This window comes from Eleutherodactylus coqui, chromosome 1 (assembly GCF_035609145.1).
Source record: "Eleutherodactylus coqui strain aEleCoq1 chromosome 1, aEleCoq1.hap1, whole genome shotgun sequence".
NCBI classification, from domain to species: Eukaryota; Metazoa; Chordata; class Amphibia; order Anura; family Eleutherodactylidae; genus Eleutherodactylus; species Eleutherodactylus coqui.
Genome location: NC_089837.1, coordinates 369985761 through 370010054, shown reverse-complemented (window position 1 = coordinate 370010054; position 24294 = coordinate 369985761). Strand labels below are relative to the sequence as shown.

Sequence of the window (24294 nt, the reverse complement as noted above, 5' to 3'; positions counted from 1 at the left end):
ACATGTGTGACCATCGCTCCATTCAATCTGACATCACTGCAGTGGGAGAAGCTCCCTCATATCGATGAGAAAAGGGGGACATGGGTTACCGCTTCTCGGGAGGAGTGTGAAACCCAGCAGTGATACCCCCATTGATCAGACATCTATCATCTATTCTATGGACAGGTGATAAAAAGTTAATCCTGGTACAACCTTTAACGTAATTATAAGTATATGATTAATTTGTACTCTATCCTGTAAATAATGACAATAGACAGCATGAACAAAAAAATTAATTTATTATATATATATATATATATATTCTCTAGTAAATCATAATACCTTCTTGGATTTGAAACATAGTTCAACATTTTCAGAGCTTAAAAATTATAATTTAAAATATTAAATACTGTTTATTTACATTATGATTTCATTTGCTATTTCTAATGTGACTGGGCTGGAAGGAAAAGAGGAAGATGCAGCAGGGGTTAACTGCTAAAGTAGTAAGCCTGCAGATAATGCAAGATAAGTAACTGAGGTTCATTAGGCTCTTAGATGCTTAATTTTTACAAGAGGCTGCATCACATCAGCATTTTTGCTAATGAGTAATGCCATTCTCTCAGTATGGTGTCTGGAGGAGGGATAGATGGGATGTGTTAGATAGGAGGTTACAAGGAAGTAATGCAATTTACATTGGTCTATACATATGTAAAGAAAAAGGATTATGTATGGCTTTGTTAAGGTAGTTTATGACGTGACTATCTTAGCTTATTTGTTCAAAAGCATTTTAAGAGAACGGGTTAGTGTGCTTACAACGGCAGCCATAGTACTAGAGTGTCGAGCCATAAGTTTAACGCTGGGATCACTGAACATCTTTGCAGATGTCGATTCTGCAGCTTTCAACAAACAAATGTAGTTCAACACCACCTCACCGATTTTTGCTACAATTTCCTGTTGTTGTAATTCTGAGTTCACCGCTTTTACTAATCGCATGCAAGCTTCTGTTAAACAACAGAGAATTTGAAAACTAGAGGTCATTGCTGACAGCATTTCTTCCGGGCCCTTGTCTGCGGTGGCCATCTTCCTACAGGCACTTCCGAGCTGTCTTGATTCAACAGACAGTCGTTGTTTATATTGAGCCAGTTCCTGGTCATGGGTGTCTAAGCTGGCATCTTCCCCCTTTCCAGTGTGGTTTGATCGTATTAGGCAGAGTAACTCATTTGCATCTCTTTGAGCAGCATGAAACCCATCAGGTATTGCATAAACTTTTTCTTTTAGTGCATTTAGTCTAGTAATCTTCTCGTCAAAGTCCATGTTCTGGACACTCAACTCAGTTTGCCCAGCAACATGTTCCCCCTCGGTATGTTTTGTGGCCATAACTATACTGGCTCTTGGAGATTCTGTATCTTTACTTACACTCTGTGTGAATGGAAGCTCTCCTTTTTGAGCTTCCACTGGTGATTGGGGTAGATACACACATGATACTTCTTTAGTTTCATTATTATTACCATGGTCTACCTCTTCAAACTCATCTTCTTCATCATCGGCATTCTTTCCCCTGTTTTGGAAGCAGTAACTAAAGGGGCCCCGACATTTCCAATTGCTTGCATCTAGTTTCAACAAAGGCAACGATCTAGACTGTTTTTGTACCTTTTGCATAGAACCAGTTGAAGTAGACCTTTTATTATCTTTGCTTTCACTGAGTGAATTTACAGAACTATGGGAACAACTTTTGGATATTCTTTTTCCTAATGGAAGTTCAAGTCTCTTTTCAGACCTGAAGGGTCCTGTCTCTACCCCGTCCAAGCACAAGCTTATTGAAGAGATTTTCTTGTCTGTTGCCTCCATGCCTGAGGATCTGGTTATGACACTGCTGCTCCTTCTTAGTACCTTTCTATTATGTGGCATTTTCAAACTCCCTCCCATTATGTTGTACTGGGGTGAACTTATTTCTGCAGCACAGGCCGGGTTACCTTGATGAAAATGGAGAGAGTCTTGATTCTGAGTTGGCACATTTGATTCTGAGCAAACGCTTGATGATGCAATTGGGTCACCTTTTGGGTGTTTAATAGTAGCTGCAGGCATGCCATCTCTTCTTCCTTTTGCAGGCTCTGTCAAAGCTACACTAGGGGTAGTAGAAAAGCAGAGATTTTTGTTAAGCATTTCTGAAAAAATACATCGGAAATTTGCAAATATATGAGTCTGATCAACAAATACTGTATGGTGCTACACTTGATGCCCTATTCCTTTGTCCATGACTATTAAGCTTGTTTCACGCAAGACTATTACTGATGAATAGTAATAGTCAACAATGGGTATCCTAATGGGAAGTCAGAGCATTGTAGATCCCTACGATGTTCTGAGTTTGGGTCAGGAGACCGTGGTCAGTTTGAGACACTTGTCAGTGTTACAGAAGCATAAAAGCGACTGTAGTATGCTTGTGTGAAACTGGCCTTAGCAGTGTTAATTAGGGTGCATTTACACTGCAAAGATGATCATTCAAAAGATGACTTTTGAGCGATCATTTTGCATAAACTACTACTTGGTACTGATGCCTATTACTACCAAGTAGCAATGTGTGAGCCATCAGGAGTTGTAATCAGGGAACAGACCTCCTGCTGTTTCCTGATTACTTTTGCTTTGATATGCCAGTAGGGTTGACAGCTGAAAACAGCTGATACAATGTTATCAGCTGTAATCAGTTCTCCGAGGGCAGAGCACAGCATGCAGTCCTGCTTATCAGCTCTTCTGCTGAAGGATGGTTTTCAAGCAGAACTGAAAACCATAGTTCAGCAGAAGCCTGAAAGATGGGCACATTTAGACACAGCGATTATTGCTCAAAAGACTGCTTTTGAGTGAATTTTGAGCAATAATTGTTGTGTCTAGATTGACCTTTAGGCAGGATTGCAACTCTCAAATACGTGCAATTAAGAATAGTTTTCTCAGACAATTAAAAATGATACATGTTTTCAAACATTCAAATAATACCTCATCAGATTTACTAATCCTGTCTAATAGTGTAAACCTAACCAGCCAGTCTAAAATTGCTATATACCATCTATTCGTTTTGGCACAAATTTGGTGCATGTTGGCATATTAAACTATACCAGCTTCCCAAAAAGTCACCCCCCTTTTCCACCTCATGTTCAGAAACGCACCGTAGATTAGCCTTTTTAGTGCATTTCCTCTACAAGGATTCTTTCACATAGGATGGAATTATCAGTGGAATTTGCCATACTGCGGAAAAATTCCACACTAAAAACCACATATTCAATATGTGGCTTTTGATAAAAAATTGAAAATGGCTTAGTTCTGCCAGCCATTTAGCAGCAAATTCCACTGCGTTTTGCGGAACAATTCCATCCCACATGAAAGAGCCTTAACTAAGTCTAAACTTTGATGGAATATTATGCATCAGAAAGTTTTATGACAAGGTCTATGCTCAATCACATTAGTAAATTTGTCAGACAGTGTTTAAGATGGAAGATGTGACAAGTGCGCTCCAATATTTTCGACATACTGTAACCTACTACTTACTCTCTTTACTTCTGTAGAATGTAACAAGCATAATCTGAAATGATTTGCATTTATTTTTTTTACGTCAGCTTGTTGATATGTATAAAGAAGCCCCTAGAGGTTTTCTTCGCTCCTTCTAAATTCTGTCAATTTAAGTCAATGTTTAACAATGCAAAGAATATCAATTTATTACCTACCCACTCTTTCCTTTATACATTTGCATTCATTTACTATGTTTGAAAGCAAAGGAATGGGAGAAGATACAGGAAAGGGCATCCTACATTATAGTGTTTAGGCATTTTCTTTAAAGGAATGTAAAAACAGAATAAGAAAGTGGATTGAAAGCGGTTTCGCCACCGTAGAATCAATTTCTGCTTAGTAGGGGTCTAACTATATGTACTCCCACAATCCTCAGAATGAATGCTTATGTAGCTCTGCAGCTTCTTCATCGTTTTTCCCTACACAATAATGCTCCCAACTCCCAACAACACAGCCCCATTCACTAACAGGTCACTTTCACATGGCAATATTTTGGTGGCAGTATCTTTACATCAGTATTTGTAAGCCGGGAGTGGGTCCAAAATACAGAGGAGGTGCGTATCTTTCCATTGCACTTTTTTTCTGTAGGTCCCTACTGTAGTGAGGCACAGATTGTCATGTCATCTGGGGACTATTCACAACCAAGTGATGTTTTTCCATATTGTTTTATTGCTGCCATTGTTTCTTGGTGTCTGAGCGCCACCTTGTGGCTATTATGTAATAATGTTTCCCCTGTGCTTGCTATAATTAATGCAAAGGTCTCTTTGATTGGCTGGTGGGATGCTGGACGGTGAGGAGGCTGGAAAAAGGTAGGTGCTGGGACAGGAAATTTCAGTGTCTGTATGCCTTACATGGCTACCATCCCACCTCAATTAATGATCAAATCACCAAATCCACCAGGATACCCAGAAATTAACTACTCCAATACACAGAGAAGGAAGAAAACAATTGTGTACCTCTAGTAGTGACCTACAACTCACAGTTAGAGATACTCAAGAAAACTGCATAGAAACTCCACCATACTCTACACAAGGATAACCGTCTGAAAACCATATTCCTGAACCCTCCTCTTCTATGCTACAGGCAACCTCCAAATTTCAGGAACTTTATAATCAGGAGTACATTGCCCTCTGACACACAAAAAAAGAACTTTTCCCTGGAATATAAAGAGCTGTAAGACCTGCTCACATGTAATGACAATGGACAGAATACAAATCCCCAATACACAGCAGCACTATAAGATCCCCGGGACATTCACATGTTCCACATCCCATGTTGTGTACCTGATCCTGTGTAGTAATTGTCTTGTTGGGAGGCTTTATGTTGGAGAAACAGGACAAAAACTGAAAGCTAGAATGAGATCTGATCGCCACACAAACAAAGAAGAACTGAATTACCTGTTGCGGAGCATTTATCTAGTGACTGACATAACTAGAACTTATTACATATTACTATTTTAAAAGTCAACTTCAAATCTCAACGTCATAGAAGAATTTGGGAATACAAGTTTATAACTATGTTTGACACTCTCAACACAGGCATCAATATCTCAAGAGGCTTCATGCTAGAGTGGAGCATATGAGAAATCTGGAGCAGATAGCACACAGACCTGGTGACCCCCTAACACCAATTTAGAGACCATAAAACTTTCACAACCTTCATCAGTGGACTAATTCAGTATTTGCTCCTCTGCTCATCCTATTCTGGTATTGTTTAAATTGCAAATTAATCACATCATGTCTGTGCCTTTTTCTATATATGTATGTGTGTCTGCATATATACGACTATCTATCTATCTATCTATCTATCTATCTATCTATCTATCTATCTATCTATCTATCTATCTATCCAGCTCACTATAACATCATGTCTGTTTGTTAGCCATTAAAAGGTATCATATCTAAAAGATTACTTGGTTTCTCTTACTGAGGACAATCAACATAGTACCGAATTTTTTACCTTGCAGCCTGAAAAGCACTCAATCAGTACGCTCCAGTTTGAGTCATGCCAAGCTTACAGGGATTCGCCCTACAGCCTCCAGATACGTTAACCCTTGGCAAGGATTTAAGGAATTATGTGGAAACCATTCTGCTAACTGGTCTTCTCCTTGTTGGAGGCTTCTGCCAGTGTTATCAGCTACTCAGGACACTGAAGCCTGTGTTTGGCAGTGCTACTAACTGCCTTTCCTCAGTGTACAGAGGGACAGTTTACAGATCCCTACGGTCTCTAACAAGAGACATTCTGCATACCACAGAACTGGATTCAGGTGAGATGAACCCAGTTGGCTGAAAAACGTTCAGCGTTTTTCTGTACACTGTCTTGGAACTATATGCTCTTTTAATAATATGGAAGATTACAAGTTGTTGCAGCTGTCCTCCTCCTACCATATATTGAGATGAACCCTGAGCCATTCCTTGATAAACTGTATTCGTTTTGTTACACAAGCTATGTTATATTTGTTAAGCAACGTTTCATGAACTCATGCCTCTGTTGTATCAGAAGTTTAAAGGACTTTCTTATGTTCACAATAAAATTAATTCCTTCAGCAATGCAGCATCTCTGACCTCTTTCCCTGCTACTACAACCAGGTCCATCATAGAGCATATGGCCCGTTTGTGCCGCAACATGTTATGATTCCTTAGACTCTGCCTTGGGAATAAGATGCAAAACTGCTGTTACTCTTCACCTAGATCAGGGCCAATGATTATTGCTCTTGTGCTTTCACACAGCAGCGATGATCGCTCACTAAATGGAGGCACAGCGCAGCAAAGATCTCTTTTGGCCAACCGTCTCCATTAAAAATAAGCAGGCAGTCATTCATAGATGAACGACTGCCTGTTTAAATGAGCTGACAGTTGCTTAGTTTTTAAGTGAGTTAAAAACCAAATGACTCCAACAAATGAGTGATTCTTGCACACTCGCCCTATTAAGTCCTGTGTTTACATAGAACAACAGTTGCCCGTAATTGCTTTTTTGAGCAATTACTCAGGGGACTATCGGCCCATGTAAGAGTACCTAACATAGAAGGACCTGCCAGTCAACATCCGGAGGGAGCAGGCGGTGGAAGGAGTGTGCTTATATGAATATGCATGAGCTTCATTGGACTCATCCCCAGTCCCCAGTCCCAAAGTGCTGAAATCAACATAACTATCACTAAACCCTACTGCCCACAGCCCATGTGTGAAATGCTGTCTAAGATCATGTATCATTTGCATGATTTCACCAAATCAATGAAAATATATATCTGTAAAACAATTAGTGATGTACCTGTAGTTTCTTTTATTTTAGAAATCCGATGACATCCCTCTCTCAAGGTTCCAAACAATGGGTCTGCATTCACTGCTGTATGTGCAACAGGCATATTCATCTTATGACAGGCAGTGTCACCTTGTGGATGCAGTTCAGGATATGTTGTCCCATGATTTGAAAGCATTGCTTGTCTTTCATCAGGATTCATATTACTCCCACTCTTTACCGATGCTTCAGAAAGAATAAGTTTAGCATCAGAGGTACACAAAGGAGACTCTACAGGAGTTGCACATGAACTGCTACCAGTACTACAACCTGCATCCACAGAAGAACACTGGGAACTCTGCAGAGAAAAATGTCCTTCGCTTTGAAATGATGACATGTTCTTGGCGATGTGGTACTCACAAATCCGATTTATGTTCTGATCAGTGTCTGTTAATTTAGAAATGTGCTCAGTAGAAGTACCATCAGCTTCAGAGTCACCAAGTTCTTTGGAAGAAGAAGACGAAATAAAAGCTGCATTGGAAATAAATATATCCTCCTGTTCTGAAAGAGAAGTTTCCATATTTGTGTCATCCTTATTATCAGCTTCAGTTTTTCCTACCCCGGAAAACCTTGGTAATGTCTTTACATACACTGAACCTGTTGGTATTTTCTCTATTGCCCCTTTCTCAGTGGTATTATACCATCGTTGATTGTCTTTTCGAAATGCAGTTCTTTCTAAGTTAAAATGACTCAGGAGCTGACAGTCTTTTGAAGGGAGTGTTTCAAACTTTGTTTTTGGTTCACCCTCATTTTCTGTTCTTTTACCTAATTGTTTTTTTACTGTAACGTTTACATCAAAATGTGTTTTTATATCTGTTTCCGGTTTACTTTTTCTTTTACAAGCATACACCAAAGAGCCCATTTGCATTTTGTTAAAATATTCCGTAACAGATTTTGTCTCCATGGTTTCTGGCTCCATTTCTATATTATCAGAATGAAGTATCTGTTTTGAAGGCACAGCTTTTGACTGGAGTTCCGCAGCCTGCCGATTTGCTAAGGAAGAATTAGACTTCAGAGAAATACATCCAGATTGATTCTTAGCTAGTGACATTTCAGCCTGCTCGGGAATCAGAGTATGGTACCCTTCATTGTTGGGTAGTATTGCACGTGCTAAACTTTCCGATTGCTTCTGTGCTGAGGCGAGTTCAGAACTCTCTGTCATTTCTGAGGAATTGGTTTCATTTCCGGAATCTGAAGATGATTCAGGACTATATGCTCTTAATATTGTTACACCTGTTAAAGAGAGAAGAAAATGATCAAAAAATGAGTAAACTGAATATTTTTATTATCTGTTCTGTATCACACCGCAACCATACCTTTCTAAATAAAATGAGTGTTTCATATAAAATGTAAAAAAATATTTAAAAAATAAAAACGGCAGGTCCAATGGATAAAATGAAAAGATGGATTGATTATGATGAACTGTAATACAAATATAAAAATAATGTGATGTCTCAAAGGGAAGATATGATGGATTTGGTACACTAATGAATGAATGTCACAATGGTGAAAGAACCTGAGGTGTCATCTGCTTGACTGTCTTCTGACACAGCCAACTCTTGCATCGCCTGAAGATTTGAAACCTCCGTCTCTTCTAGGATTGTCTCACATTTTTCATCGGCACTTGTTGGTACGGCATCAATGAGCGACACAGGGATGTCATCATTAGACGCACCGACAGCTGAAGCAGACTGATTCTGACAGTCTTCTTCATCAGAGCTATCTCTAAATCCAGGAGGAGGAGCAGCAATAGCCATATTCAAGGAATGTAATAAAAAGTCATCCTCATTATCGTCCCCTTCAGGTGGTGGAAGTGAGGTCAAATCTATGATATCATCACTGGATCCTGACATATTAAGAATATCTGTTCTGGTGTCCTCTGGCACTATTATATCTTCTTCGCAACTGGCCTCATCTTCATCTTCGACATCGTCTGTGGTTTCAGAGTAACATATGTCATGTAAAAGTGGTTCTTCAATTCCTTCTGCGGTGCCAAACATTTTACTTTCAGATATATTTGCATAAACAGCATTAGCAGCAAAATGGATACTTTCAGTATCCGATGTCAAGTCTAGGTCCTTAATGTCGTTGGCATTATTTAAGTAAATTACATTTTGTTTATCCAACATTTCAGGACTTTCATCCAACAATCTTTCATAGCCAAGTGTCTGTGGGTTTATGGTGTCTAGGTTATGGTCACCAAATATGAAAGAAACCTTTGCACTCCTTGGAGAGTCTTGTGCTGTATCAGTGTGTTCCAGTCCCGACAGAGATAGCAATGCTGGCTGAGTTACACTAAGGCTGTTCTCTAAATCTATATGATCACATTGTTTGGTTAGTTGCTGATCAAGTTCTCCTGAATTAAAAGTAGTCTCTATGTATAAACTCCGATGGTCTTTATGACATAGTGGACTTTCTGAAACTTCAATGTTACGTTGTTTCAAGTCTGTGAATATTTGTTGAGCTTCCTGATTTTCTTCATAAGCAAAGATGGTTGATTTTGGTAAATAATTCCAATCACAATCATGATAGTTCATTTTAGTACGAATTTCATTTCCTAAAGAAAGAAAAATAAAAAAAAAGAATAAATATAATTGTAATAATGCTTCTATGCTTAAAAATGCATGTCTTCAAAGGAATATTCACTTAAAATAACATGTACTTAAGACTTTATGAAGCAACCCAAATGCTGTCTTACCTGATTCTCGATTGGCTGTGTTTTTATTTGCCACATTAAAAATCGACCTCCTGGAATCAACTAATAGACGATAGTAACCTGCTGTTAAGCAGGCAAGATTCATGGCATCAGATGATTCCATAAGCAGGGTGATAGGCTGTCAAGATTGAGAACACATTAAGATAGAGAACATAGATTACAAAATAATTATCTTCATTGATGTATTAGATCTGATTGCTGTCAAAGTAAACTAACCTTTGTGAAATATGGTCTACTTTTATGCTATGACTGATGTCCAAATATCTCAGCTCATGCCAACATTTCAATCCACTGACCTTTACAAGAAATATGACTGTCCAAAGAATTGTGGTTCTGGTTCTATAAATCTTAACTTGAATACTTTGATTTTAAATTATCATATTATAGCAATACGTTGCTTTATTATCTGAATGACCTTTATGAGGCATGATGGAAAAAGAGAGAAAGCCTTTTTCACTTTATCCATATAGTCATCCACAAAGGTACAATAAGTTGGCCCTCAAATGATCTTCTGCCCGAAAAGTTTTTGTTTGAAATGGCAAGAATCAAATTTCATCCCAAACTAAACTTTTATATTTAAATTATTTTCACATATGTCAAAAAAAAAAATATATGGCATATAATGTGTACTTCTTCTTGTAATTTTGTTGCATTCATTTGCCTGTAGTTGATATCTCCTCCCCAATGCTGTCCTATCTTAAGATAGTTGGAGGCAGGCTAAATTTTACAAAAAATATCGGGAACTTTTTTTTACTTTTCCAATGACCATTATGGTTTTTATAATGCATCCAAAATCCTGAATGAATGCATCACATATGGCATTTTACTAATACATTGATCACAATATTTAAAGTGGCTTTCCTATGACTTTAAATTGTCTCACAACCACTCTGTCCATCCTGGTTACTGCTGGCCAGGACATGTGACTGCTGCTCTGACTAACTGGTCATAGCAGTGAACTTCTGTAGCCAGTGATTGTCTGCAGCAATCATATGACCAAGTCAGCAGCAACCAGGAAGGACAGAGTGGCTGTGAGACAATTTTAAGTTATGGGAAACCCCTTTAATGTTTTCACCATGTAAAGTTAATGCTATTTATCTGTTCTTTCTATTGCTTAGGGCTTATTTACATGAGCATATATCGGCCGGCGTTTTCACAGCCAGCCGATATACACTTCCATTTGAGCAGTCCCCCCCTTCCCTCCTCCTCCTCAGCTCTCTGCTAATCTCCTCCCCTCTGAGCGGTTTGCAATGGGAGTGGGCGAGATGGGAGTTGTAGCTAAGCTCCCTCTCCCTCCCCACCCCTTGTTCATAGCCAGCATTTGGAGTGGGTGGGGCCAAGTGGAGCTGAGCTCCACCCCATCCCACCCCCTTCCATTGCAAACACCGGAGTGGAGGAGAGAGGCAGAGAGCCGCTTAAGGGGAGGGAAGGGGGGAACTGCTTAGATAAAAGTGTATATCGGCTGGCCGTAAAAACATCGACTGATATACACTCGTGTAAATAAGCCCTCAGGTTGCTGGATCTATCAAAATAATGGAACCCAGTAGCGCCTGACAATAAACCTTGACTATACTTCCAGTTATTTCCAGTTGCACTATTTTTTAAGACCCAACAACTAGATGGAACAAGCTGCTAGAAATCTGAAGAGAACTTCAGAAAAAGAACTTCCAAGATCGTTTAGAGATAAGTCAAAGTGAACACAAATTTGTGTTGTTAGTCTGAAAACATGAAGAATTTCACTTACTTTCACATCAAGAACATGAAGCTCTACTCTAACAGTTACATCATCCTCTGTATACATTTCAATCCGGTTGACATGACTGAAGTCCGCCAGCAGGGCAACTAGATTTGTTTTTGTGTTAATTACGTGGCTGATTCCATATCGTGGACCAACTAACAAGGTCACATCTGAATGTTTTTCTCCCTGCTGTAAATACAAGGAAATGAAAGTGTTAAGTGTTTCTGGTTTTTCGCTGGCCAATCTTTCAAGGCAAGGCTAAAAATATATTGCAACCTGTGGCAAGCATTAGTTGAAATGCATTTGTTGATTAAATGAATATGTATAAGAATAAATGTATTTGAATTTCAAGCAGGCAGGCAACATCTATATTTGTGCAGCTGTGAAAATTAATTCCATAATTTCCATGTATATTTTTTGTAGAAGATGAAGTTAAAATTGCCCAGGAAATATTGATAACCCATTTCCTAGCTTTCGAAATTAATTTCACATTGATTTCAGGCAATAAGCCTTTTGCTGGAGTAACAATTAATTACAGACAACCCAGAAATCTGGATATATTAAATGAATTGTTTCATAAACGTAACTTACCACCAATTTTGCTTTAAAAACACGCCCACCATATAAGCGTAAGTCACTAAGAAACTTCAGATAGTGCACTTTGGCTTGTAGAGCAGACAGCTGAGAAGAGAAAAGAACATTTGCTTTTTCCTAAATCCATTTTATTTAAACAGCCATTCATCCCAAAAAAAAACACTAGTCCGCATTACTATTTGCATTAAGCACTTCTGTCATGTTGACTTTTTCTAAAATCTACTTATGCAGTGATACAGGAAAAGAGGGGGGACTCTATCACTACATCAATAGGTTGTGTATTGAATCCGGTTGGTAATCATTGTGTTTCAAAACCATGGTTTTTATTTTTTTTGTACAAAGTTTTTGTGTCCCTTAGGCCTCATGTCCACGGGGAAAATCAGGCCCGCTACGGATTCTACAAGGAGAATCTGCAGCGGGTCCCTCCTGCCCCGCGGACATGAGCGCTGAAAATAGGAATTTAAAAGAATTAACTCACCCGCAGCGCACCGGGAAGGTCTTCTCTTCCTCACAGCCGGATCTTCTTTTTCGGCCGGCGGATGAACTCGTCACGCTGGCGGCACATCCCCGACGTGCCGCGCGCATGCGCCGGGCACATCCGCTGAGCCGAAGCAAGAAAGATCCGGCCGTGAGGAAGAAAAGACCTTCCCGGTCCACTGCGGGTGAGTTAATTCTTTTAAATTCCTATTTTAGGTCTCCCGCGGATCCGGACGGCTTCCATAGGCTTCAATAGAAGCCCGCGGGAGCCGTCCCCGCAGGAGACCCGCACGAAAATAGAGCATGGTCCAGATTTTTTCATGCTCCATTTTTTTTTAAATCCCTTTTATTGACCATCCGCGGGTATTTATCTACCCGCGGGTGGTCAATGCATCCCTATGGGATGCGGATCCGCGTGCGGGAGAAGAGTTAAAATCCGCTGCGGATTTTAATTCTTCTTTTGCCCGTGGACATGAGGCCAGAGTTTTGGGTGCTGATTCCAAAATTGTGCTCAGATTTTGACAGTCAGGAACAGATTTAGGCCACTCTCACACATAGCGTTAGCAAAACCCCGCGATTTCGATCGCAGAGTTTTACCGCCCTTTTTTAATGTGCATCCGGCCACGGTTTTTTAATGCACCCCATCATTATGATGGGTGATGAGGTGCATTAAAAAGTGCAAAAACGTGGTAAAATAGAGCAGACAGCATTTGAAAATCGCGGCGTTCGAGTGCATGTCTGCGAGGCCCCATTGAAAACAACAGGAGCATTTTACCATGACGTTAAAAACGCTGCGGTAATCACGGTAAAAAGCAGATAAATATAATTTAGAAATGTACTTAGAAACCGGAAATCCCATAGAAAGTAACATACTGATATAAGTATGATAACGGATCACCAAGTGGCAGATATATAATAACAAAGAACTTCCAGAAGTGCCATGAAAATATAGGAATTTAGATGCAATGTTTGCATAAGTCACTTATTTTGTTTATATCCGCTGGTGTTCTCCCTTGGAATATTCCAGAAGTCATCAGCCGGCCTCCACTTTTCTTCAAACCATTTTATACAGTTTTTCACATAGTTTCAGAAATGAAAGCTGAGCTGTGATTGGTTGCTATGAGCAACAAAGACAGTTTTACTGTAAGCACGTTTTGATAAATAAGGCCCATAGTTTTAATAGTCAATATACTCTAACAAAATGGTACAAAACTGAATATCCTACTGTCTTATAATGTCTATACCATCATTATTTTGCCTGACAGACAATTTTGGTTGCCATATTTGGATTCAACACCCTGAATATAGGTAAGAACAGATTTTTAAACAGGAAAATATACTCTTGTAACACTTAAAGGGGTTGTCTATTTTCTGTACAAGTTGGAGCAGTGGGAGGGAATGTTATAAAATAAGTTTTAAAAATGCAGAACTTACCTAGTAACTTGCCCACTGATCTTTGCATACATTGGATGCAGCAGTGACGTGTCTTTACAGTCATGTGACGGGTGCAGCCAATCTCCTGCAGTGTGCCCACCCCAAATGGAACATCAGCAGTGACGTTCTCTATACAGAGCAAGGACTATTATGTCCTAGCGCATGCGATCTGTTTACGGGATAACACAAGCCACTTATCCAGAACAACATGCGCATCTGCAACATTTTGATTAATTTACATAGTTGCTATGGGCAGCAAGGGGGGTAATTAAAATAATAAAAAAATAAATCTGACAACCTCTTTATTCAATTTATATAACCCCAAAAGAAGAAGGAAAAAGGGGGAATTTGACCAAAACCTTTAAATATATTAAATAAGGTTTAGGACGGAAGCGTTCCTATTAGGAGGCTAAACACTAGAACAAGGGGCACAGTCTGAGATTAGTTGTGGGGAAGATTAAAAATTATTATTTAACTAGGTAGTAGATGCTTGGAACAAACTTCCAGCAGACAAGATTGAAACATCAATAGTAAGTGAATGTGAACATGCCTGGGATAAGCATATCTATCCTAAGGGCTTAGTCACACAGGCGCATCTGCGCTCGTGTTACTGCAGGTAGAAGATGGACGCACTTCAGGACGGACGTCTCACTTCATTGCCGGTCATGTGTTCTTTCTTCAGCACTGCGGGGAGTCGTCCGTCTTGAAGTACGGCCGTCTTCTTCCTGCAGTGAGGACTCAGTCGCATGGGCGCATCAGCGCCCGTGTATGGGTGCTGATGCACCCGTGTGACTAAGCCCTAAGAAATAAGTAAAAGGGAAATGATGTAACGCAGACAAGATGGACCATGTGCTCTCTTTCTGCTTTCAATCTTCATTGTTTCTATAGGAGTAAAATATGCCGTTAGTTGGGTGTAAAGGGGCTTTTGGGATGTAAATCAATGGCCTTAGACTAAGCCATCAATATTTAAGCAGTATCCAACCCCTGGGAACCCCACTGATGAGCTCAATAGCAAGGCTGCAGTACTTCTGGGAGCTGCACTTCCCCTTCATTGCTTACATAGCACAGCAACTTGTCTGCACGCCTAACACCTGGTATATGTTTTTTATTCTTAACCCTTTCCAATCCAATTTGTATCCTGGTTTTTCCTAGGGGGCTTACTCTTTTTCTGCTGTTATACAATGGCACTATATGCTGGCTAAAGCGAGTACTGCATGAGGTGACACATTGGATAGGCTCCGAAAGCAGAGAGGCCGGCAATATACAGTAAGAGAACCCAGACGGATGTCTTCCAATATCAGAGCTGTACAGGCTTAAATCATAATGTCTTCACAGGACAGGCAGTGGATTGGAAAGGGTTAAAGTCAATGACAGACATTTACAGATGCATAAAGAAACAAACATTTGGTCAAACTTTTCAAATGGTTCTCTGCTATATTCTAATAGCAATATGATTTAGGATATTTCAATAGGAAATATCATGTTGCTTGCAAGATAAACTATCTGTAGTATAGCCTGCTATTATATGTTAGGTCTTTAATATCGTCTTACTAAAAAGAAAAAGAAACAACATCTTTAGTTTTTCTTTTATGCTTTCTATCAATCTTTCTTTTATTTTAGCTTGATTCACACATTCGGCTTTGGGGGTCTGTTTTCGTACTGGATGGAAAAAAACCTCTTGATGTATATGTCAAGGTGACCAAGGTCAAATGTATGCCAGAAGGCTGACTATATGTTTCAGTAGAACTGTGTAGAAAACAAAGTATACCATAGGGTCATGCACATATACAATATGCGATAATCAGCAAGCACTGTGAATGTTGACCTTACCTCTGGTGCCACAAAGTTTTTATTCAATATAATAGAAGACAGTAGAAAGTTTTGCTTTAGCAAAAAGACAACTTTCATCAGTCAAGAAAGTATCAGGAGATACGTGCAGTGTATCATGGGAAATGTACAGTAGCAAAGCCTAAAATGTCAAAGGTAGTTTGGATCTATTTTCAGGCAATTATGGCAGAACAAGGTATTTCAGTACATTTTATAATACAGACATGTCCAAATCTAAAGCATGAAAATGGATTATTGGCTTCACTTCCTTATAGCCCAAGAGAGAAAGGTGTATCACACAATTTGCAAATACTGCATTTTACTAATTATTGCACACTCCCAGTTGTACAGTTTATTTTCCTTACATGTAAATCTTTTTACCTTTTTGCCCGGAGGAACCAGGTTTTGATTGGCTTTGACAAGGTGTGAGAGCGCCTTCTTTATGTTCTTTTCTTTCATGCTTTGTAGAACGGCAGATGGAAGGAAAGTCTCGAGTCCCCATTCCTTTCTGTTGAGAAAAATAATTATTTCTCCTCCATATTTATATCTAAGCCGGGTAGATCTATAAAGTAAAGCCGTTGTTATATGAACTACAAATGTTTTACCTTCACCCACAGGTAGTTTATAAAATGACTTTATCTGGCCATACATGCTGGGCATTAAAATGAATAATGAAATAATGCATGGATGGGCTGGCTTCATTCTGGCTTATGCAGGGAGATCTCAACTAGCAGGGGCTTAACTATAGAGGATGCAGAGAATGTGCTTGTACCCTGGCCCAGGTGCCTTAGGGAGCCCATATGGCCTCTAATCTCAATATAAGGAGCCCAGTACTATGAATAACGCATTATAGTTGGGGGCCCTGCTACAGGTTTGAGCCTTAGGGGGCCCATAAGTCCTCTCTTCTCCATATAGAGAGCCCAGTACTATGAATAAAGCATTATAGTTGGGGGCCCTGTTACAGGTTTGAGCCTTAGGGGGCCCATAAGGCCTCTCTTCTCCATATAGAGAGCCCAGTACTATGAACAAAAGCATTAAAATTGGGGGCCCCATTACATATTTTGCATTGGGCCTAGAAGCTTCAAGTTAAGCCTCTGCCAACTAGGTGATGACAACCATATGGTCTAATATGGCCATTTAGAAATAGGTTGTGAATATAAGGATACCCAATTTATTAGATATTATCCTGAAAGAGTCTTTTTCTTAATATTGATTTATTCTACATGTAGTCAATATCAACAGATTACAACTGCTTGCATTGACAGCTGTAAACTAGAAAGACAGCATAGTTTATCATATTAATCATGGTACTAGTGACGATAAATTAAAATATTTATTCACCAAAAAGATAAAACCGGCCAAGAGAAATATGATATCCTAGTGACTATATAAAATGGCTATGTACTATGAGAAGTGACTGACATGGATATTCTGAATTTCTGTTCTATTACATGATAGGCTTAGAACAATATAAAAAGTACAGTGGAAACACAAACACATTTCTTATTGATACTTACTCAATATATTTTAATGAGATTTTTTGTGTTTGCTTTGTGGTAACTGTTGCAATATACATCTGCAAGGCTGCCAATCTCAGTGCAATGTCATATTTCAGCTCTGGCCCAAATCGTTCTTGGACTACATCATTGCAGCTCTGTAAGTGACCAACAGATGGGGCATTAGGCTTAGAATTCCAGACAATATTGTGCAGTATTTTAAAATAGATGTGCTTAAGCTGTTGTTCACATGAGCATATTTGCGCAATGTATTACACACCCAAATTTTGCACATGTGATATGCAGTGAACAGAAGCCATTAGTTTCAATGGGTTTGTTCACATGAGCGTTTCTTTTCACATGATGCGCTATTGCGTAAAAGAATACATGGAATGACCTATCTTGGTGCGCAGTGTGTTTTTGTGTGCATTTTTTTTTTGTGTGTACACAAACTAGCAGTGCATTTGCGCACACAGAAATACGCCTGAACGGCAAAAATGTAGGTGATTTTTGGTCGTCCTTGTAAGAGAGACCTCAAAAAGACAAAAAGCAGAATAAATAGAATCGCTGTCAAAGTTCTACATCAAGAAGGCTTTCAGGTTAAGAATCATTAAAACATCAATGTCATACAGCAGTTTTTATGAAAGCGGAGCACAATGTAATGGATAGGAACAAAATCTACTAAGATCACATCCAGTGTGATAGTGCATCCATTTTTAATGATTTACCTTAGAAGCTTGGCATTTCGGAAGCTCCTCTACACAGTAACAAGAACATACTGTAGTGCTGTTTTTTCTAATTGCTAATAAATAGAGATGAGCGAACGTGCTCGTTTAGGACAATTACTCGATCGAGCATCGCTTTTTTAGAGTAACTGCCTACTCGGGCAAAAAGATTCGGGGGGCGGCGGGGTGGAGCGGGGAATAGCAGGGGGGAACAGGAGGGAGCTCTCTCTCGCTTCCCCCCCACTCCCCACCGCAACTCCCCGCTCACCCCCGGCGCCCCCCAAATCTTTTCGCCCAATTAGGCAGTTACTCGAAAAAAGCAATGCTCGATCGAGTAATTGCTCTAAACGAGCACGTTCGCTCATCTCTACTAATGAACAGTATACCATGAAGAGCATATAATGTAGGGCTCACAATGCTGAAAGTTTCCTTCTTTAGATGTAGTGCACACAGGATCTGGGACATGTGCTAGTATAGCGAAGATTATCTCTTACCTGCACATATAAATATTCAAAGGCAACAGGATCCTTCCGAAGTAAGTCAATTGGATCCTTTGGAACAAAGCTAATTCTAAACAGACATCTCATCATATGCGAGCTGGGTCTTTGAGTCACCTAAACATTACAATACGATATTAGTAGAATTCAGAGTACGATATAAGAAAGTATGTACAGTACACCATTGCAACCATTTATTTATGTCTCGGATGCATCAAAATAATAATAATAGATGAAAATGAAGCAGCTTTCAAAAAATTCTTAAATATGTCTGTCTGTTTAGCTCCTATACAAGTCTATGTGCAACAAAGTTGCTGCTGTTAACACGGAACGGTTATCGTTCGGATTTCCACGATGCAGCAAGAATGTGAATGCAGCAAGAATGTGAATGATTTCCTTCGGTGTAAATGCATTCAACGACTGAATGATGAGCGAGAACTTATTCGCTTCTTGTTCGGCGTTCAGTTTTTGCATGTAGAAAACTGAATGACTTATCGTTCCATGTAAACAGGCGGTAATTCACTTATGAACTGCCCGCTTGCTGTGAATGGAGGTAGGTGAGCCAAAATGATCTCTGGCCCGCTCCACCTCCATTCAGTCAGCGATGCTCAGTTCTGCGTAAAAGCACAGGTATGATTATCGCTGGGTTGTCATGTCAGACAGATCGCCAGATCTAAAAGCACCCTTAGGCCAGCTGCACGCGGATGGATTTGGATTGCGGAATCCAGAGTGGGCGTCCGCCTCCAGATTCTGCAGCAAATACCGCCCATAGCATGCTATGGCAAACGCATTTTCCTCTACATGAGTGAAAATTAATTGCTATTTTCCATGTGTGGAGGAGAAATCGCAGCATGTTCTATTTCTATGTGGATTCCGCACATACAGCTTCTATTGTAGTCAATGGAAGCCGTCCGATCCGCAGCCCTTCCACAATAACATTGCGGAAAGGTCACGGATTTTGCGTCATCACCTAGCAACAATGTGGGAAAAGCAAGAATTAAAAAAAAAACTGTACTGCACATGTCTGACGTCTCGTCGTGCCGACCATCCGCAGTACAGCTGGCACAGATGCCGGCTGGGCACAGGGTCGGATTCTGCTACAGGCTCCCACATGCGAAATCCGACCCGGTCATGTGCAGCCGGCCTTACTCAATGGCTACAGATGACAGAACACTCAGTGTGAAGTCTAATATTCCAGCCATGTATTACTCTTCACAATCTGCCTCTTCTTCTTACTAAACAATGTAGGGTGGGGTAATACAGTGGTTGTATATGTATAGCATACCATGCAAATTATATTTTCTGACATATTTGTTTCATTGTTTTTCCTTTATACATTAGCCTGATTGTACTGCTATGGTCTGTAACTGTCACTTGACACAAGAAGAGTACTGAGACTATGGAACTCTCTGCCTGAGGACATGGTGATGGCGAACTCGCTTAAAGAGTTCAACAGTGGCCTGAACGTCTTTCTGGAATGCAACAATTGTACGTGTTAGGCTGCCTGTCCACAGGCGTTGCGATATCCCGTGGTGGAGATCGGTCGCGGGAGCCGCTGCCCGGGAGCAGGAGCCCGAAGACGGATCTCTGCAGTGAGCCCATCTGACAGATAGGCTCACCGCCGAGAATTGCGGCAGTTCGCAGAGTGCTGCGATTTGCCAGCCGTGAGTGGAGAATCGCTATGATTCTCTGCTCGTGGACAGGGGGGGCTGTGCTTTCCATAGCAATGCTATAGAAAGCATGCACTGCGTTCCCCTCAGCCGGATTATCACCGCGGGGAACGCAATGCAAAAATGCCGGTGGACAGACAGCCTTAGGGCGCCCACCCACTGGCGATTTTTTTTTCCCTGCGAAATTCGCTGCATTTTTTTCTCTGCAGTGGTCTATGGGACTTGTAATGTTAAAATCGCGATCGCGCAAAATCGCAATTTACCGCGAAATCGCGATTTTGCGCGATCGCGATTTTAACATTACAAGTCCCATAGACCCCTGCAGAGAAAAAAATGCTGCGAATTTCGCAGGGAAAAAAAAATCGCCAGTGGGTGGGCGCCCTTAGAGTCACTAGATTACTTCAGAAGGATCATTGATCGAGGGAGTTGTTCTGATTGCCTGATTTGGAGACGGGAAGGTTTTTTTTTTCCTTGATGGCTTCTGCCTCATGAGTGTTTTTTGCCTCTGGATCAACACTGCAGGCTAATAGGCTGAACTGCATAGACATATATATTTTTTCAGCCTTCCATAGTATTTTGCTATGTCACACCCGAGCCTGAGCAGCACCAGTATGTATGTCACCAAACAGATATGTAAAGCTATTAGCTGACATTTGTAATTTCATAGGAAGCAAAATATGAAACATGTATTTCTTGTGATTCTGCTTTCATTGTCTTAAGGTTTAGTAAGGTAAATAAACCTGAGTTAGTGTCTCCTGTTCATGTAACAAAAGGAGTTTGATTCCAGCTCCCTCGGTTCTTTGTTCCAGCATCAAGGAGAAGTGTTCAATGCACTTTATTGAAAGCTTTTCTTGGAGTGTTAATATAACATCCTATAAGAAAATCATAATATTTCAATGGAAAACATCTAAACATCTGTCTAGGACTTAAAACATGTTTATCAGTTCACTTTCTTAGGCTGGACTCACAGGAATGGATTTGAATTACGGATTCTGCGATCGCCGTCCACATGGAAGATCCGTGGTAAAATGCGGGCATTGAAAGGCATGTATTTTTGAATTTTTATTCACACTCGTGGAAACAAATTGTGTATTCCGCGAGCGGAAGAAAAATCGCGGCATTCTCTAATTTAGCACGGATTCCGCTCAGACAGCCTCCGTTGAAGTGAAAGGATGCGTGTGTTCCGTCACCCATATGCAATTAACATTGGGTATGAGCAGCGGAATCGCTTAGGTATGAGAATACAGAGAAAAGCCTGAAGAGAGAGAAAGAGAGAGATGTTCTACGACTTTCCAGTGTTGTTTCCCTGTCTGCTCTCTTTTTTTTTTTTGCATGGATGATACGCTGTGCATATGTGTACGTCCACACGGAAAAATGCTTGCATCCGTGATGTTCCGCGAGCATTCAGTATTACTCTCGGCGATGTATCGCAGGTCTTCTGCTGCAGAAACCGCATGTGGAATCCAACCTGTTCGTGTGAGCCCGGCCGTACTCTTTAAACACATGATTTTTGAGGTTATAACATTAATTCATTCTTCTCCATGTAGAGACAAACATGAAAAAGTAACAGTTTTAAATCTTTCCAATCCACTGTCTGACGTCTTCCTACATACTGATTGATACTTATACAGCTCTAATGTCAGAAGACGTCCGACAGGGTATTCTTACCATCTATTGCCAGCCACTCCACTGCCGGAGCCTCTCTGGCGCACACACACACTGACTGTAGCCAGTAGATGGCACCGTTGTATAACAGCACAAAGAGAAAGCCTTTTAGGAAACCCTGAATCCAAAATTGGATTGGAAAGGGTTAAATGTTATGATAAATTAATATTTAAAGATACAGTGTAACATTTCATGACAAGCAGCACAGACTCAATCAGTTGTTCAAAATCATTTGTTAAAGATAAAGATATTAGTAACAATATGCTACTCATTACTACGGGCCTTTTCACATTAGTGTTTTGCTTTCCGTTTAGTAGTTCTGTCGTGGGGACGGTAAAACAGGAAGAGAACATTTCAGTTTTCCAGTCCATAAAAATTCAATTTCAATCCATTTCTACATTTGCCATCTCCATTCCGTTTTTCACACTGGAAGAATGCGGACTACTATGCTTTTGGTTCCAGTTCAAAGAACGGAACCAAAGCAGATCACAATGGATCCAGTTTTTTTTATATTACTGTCAATGGGAAACGGAAGCAAACAGGAAGCTATCCGTTTACTTCCACTTTTTATTTTCGTTTTGTTTCCATTTAGCTGCTCCCTCGATGGAACAGCTAGATGTTAACAAAACATGCTAGTGTGAACTTAGCCTAAGAATATGCTGCAGCATTTTATGACATCAACTAAGCAGCCTATTCATTCTGATAAATCGTTATAAAATCTATATTTTGATAGATCCATATTTTGTTCAGACTTCCATTGCTATTGAATGGTGGGTGATGCCATTGGACAATATACCCTGCAGAATATCATCCTCTGTAGCCTAGTGTGTGCAGTCTTGACTAAGCTCTGTGCAAAATATTGAGTCAACACTATCTCTTTAATTTTTTGGAAGAGAGCAAGTTCACCATGCGGAGTCTCACTGACAGGAACTAGAGTTACTATAATAAGTTTAATGGCATTCACAAGTGATAGTCATTGATTCTATTGAGCTTTTTGAGGTCCTCTTCTGAGAGTCACAGTTGATGCACCATTATGTTCAAGGCTCATAGAAAGTTGACTAAATCTGGATACCACAATCACAGAAAATGGCCGTTACTTACTAGTGAGGAGTGCATATAGATGCATCCTCCTCTCACCATGCAGGTAGCTGACTACCAAATGGAGGAGTGAATTACACCTGTGAGGGCACCGATGAGACACCCACTCACACTGCCTCCTGATAATGAGGGGGGTGGATGCTTGGTGTAAACTCCCACACATAGTGGATACAGGGTGCCAGACCATTCTTATATATGTAGATATATATCCAAATCTGGATACCACCTCTATAAGAGCATTTAGGAATGGGTTCTCTGTAGAAGACAATGGGGTGGAGTTACTATTAACCAGTGTTCTTGCACAAATTGAACAAGAAAAATGTCCTATATGCGTTGCAGCACATTTATGAGTTTTACAAACGTTTGAGACATTGGGGATATTTATGAAACTGTCTAAAAGAAAAACTGTCATAGTCAATCATAGTGCAGCTTTCATTTTGCATTCTGCTCTGGAAAAATGAAACCTGAACTTTGATTGGTTGCTAGAGACAACTAAGACAGTTTTGCTTTTAGACAGTTTTATAAATCTGCCCCATTAGGCCTCATTTATCAAAACTGTCTAAAAGAACAACTGTTTTTGTGGCCAATCGCAACCAATCCAAACGCAGCTTTCATTTTTACATTTTGAGCATGCTGAGAATGCAGAACACATGCTCTGGTTCTTCATTATGAAATGGAAGTAGAAACTGCAAGGATGTACCTGTGAAGTAGGTATAAAGTCAGTTCTCAGTTTGATAATTATTTATGGTGTGATCCCACTGATCTGTACTGATCAGGCTAGAATAGAGAGGGGTGAAGGATATCCTTCCACTACAGACTGTACATGATTGCATCAGCTTAATCATGAGCACTGTGCACTCCAGCAGGTCACATGATTCACTATGATGTCACAGATCACTCTGAGAGTAATCCAACAATGTGAAAATGCCTCTGATAAAATGAAAGCTGAACTGTGATTGGTTGCTATGGTCAACAAAGACAGTTGTTCTTTTAGACAGTTTTGATAAACAAGGCCCATTATTATTCACATGTTGTAGATAATTCCGGACACTTTTTTTTTGCGTATCTCATAAAGGGGCAAGGCTTAATAAAAAGGAGGCTTGGCCTGAATGCAACATCATTTTTGGCACAAATCTGATGTAAATGTCAAGTCTATCTCCTGAGATCTGTTGTACGACAAGTTCTCTAGAGCTTTCCTATTCAGGTGTTGGAGGGTTGTGCTGGGTGTGTGTGTGTCTCCAGTCAGCCATTCACCCTAGGTCAGTACACATAAAGCTGTCTTTCCAGGTGTGGGTGTGGTCAGCTTTCTCTGTTCTCATTATCTCTCTATGTATTGTGTGAGCAGGTTCTATGTGTGGTGGATGCAAGAAAGGTTTGTGTTTGGTTGTGTCGCTGGAGTTCTGGTTAGTGTAGGGACTAGCGGTATTTCTAGGAGCCATGACCTGCTAGCTTCCATATGTTAGCCAAAATGTCAACAAATACCTGGCATTGATAGCATTAACATCTGCTCCTAGTGTTTGCATATGGGC

The 24294-nt window shown here is 40.2% G+C and overlaps 1 protein-coding gene across 1 annotated transcript in view; it reads right to left on the bottom strand.

Moving 5' to 3' along the window:
* Positions 1-308: 308 nt before the first annotated feature.
* FRMPD4 (FERM and PDZ domain containing 4) overlaps positions 309-24294 on the bottom strand; it is a 454050-nt gene continuing 430064 nt past the window's right edge. The window contains exons 9-18 of the mRNA XM_066578028.1: positions 20743-20874; positions 18330-18449; positions 17132-17268; positions 15996-16122; positions 11874-11963; positions 11289-11471; positions 9527-9662; positions 8345-9385; positions 6802-8061; positions 309-2099 (exon numbers count right to left, since the gene is read on the bottom strand). Coding sequence (XP_066434125.1) covers positions 748-2099; positions 6802-8061; positions 8345-9385; positions 9527-9662; positions 11289-11471; positions 11874-11963; positions 15996-16122; positions 17132-17268; positions 18330-18449; positions 20743-20874 — 4578 coding nt within the window. The 3' untranslated portion in view covers positions 309-747. The remainder of the gene's footprint in view (positions 2100-6801; positions 8062-8344; positions 9386-9526; positions 9663-11288; positions 11472-11873; positions 11964-15995; positions 16123-17131; positions 17269-18329; positions 18450-20742; positions 20875-24294) is intronic.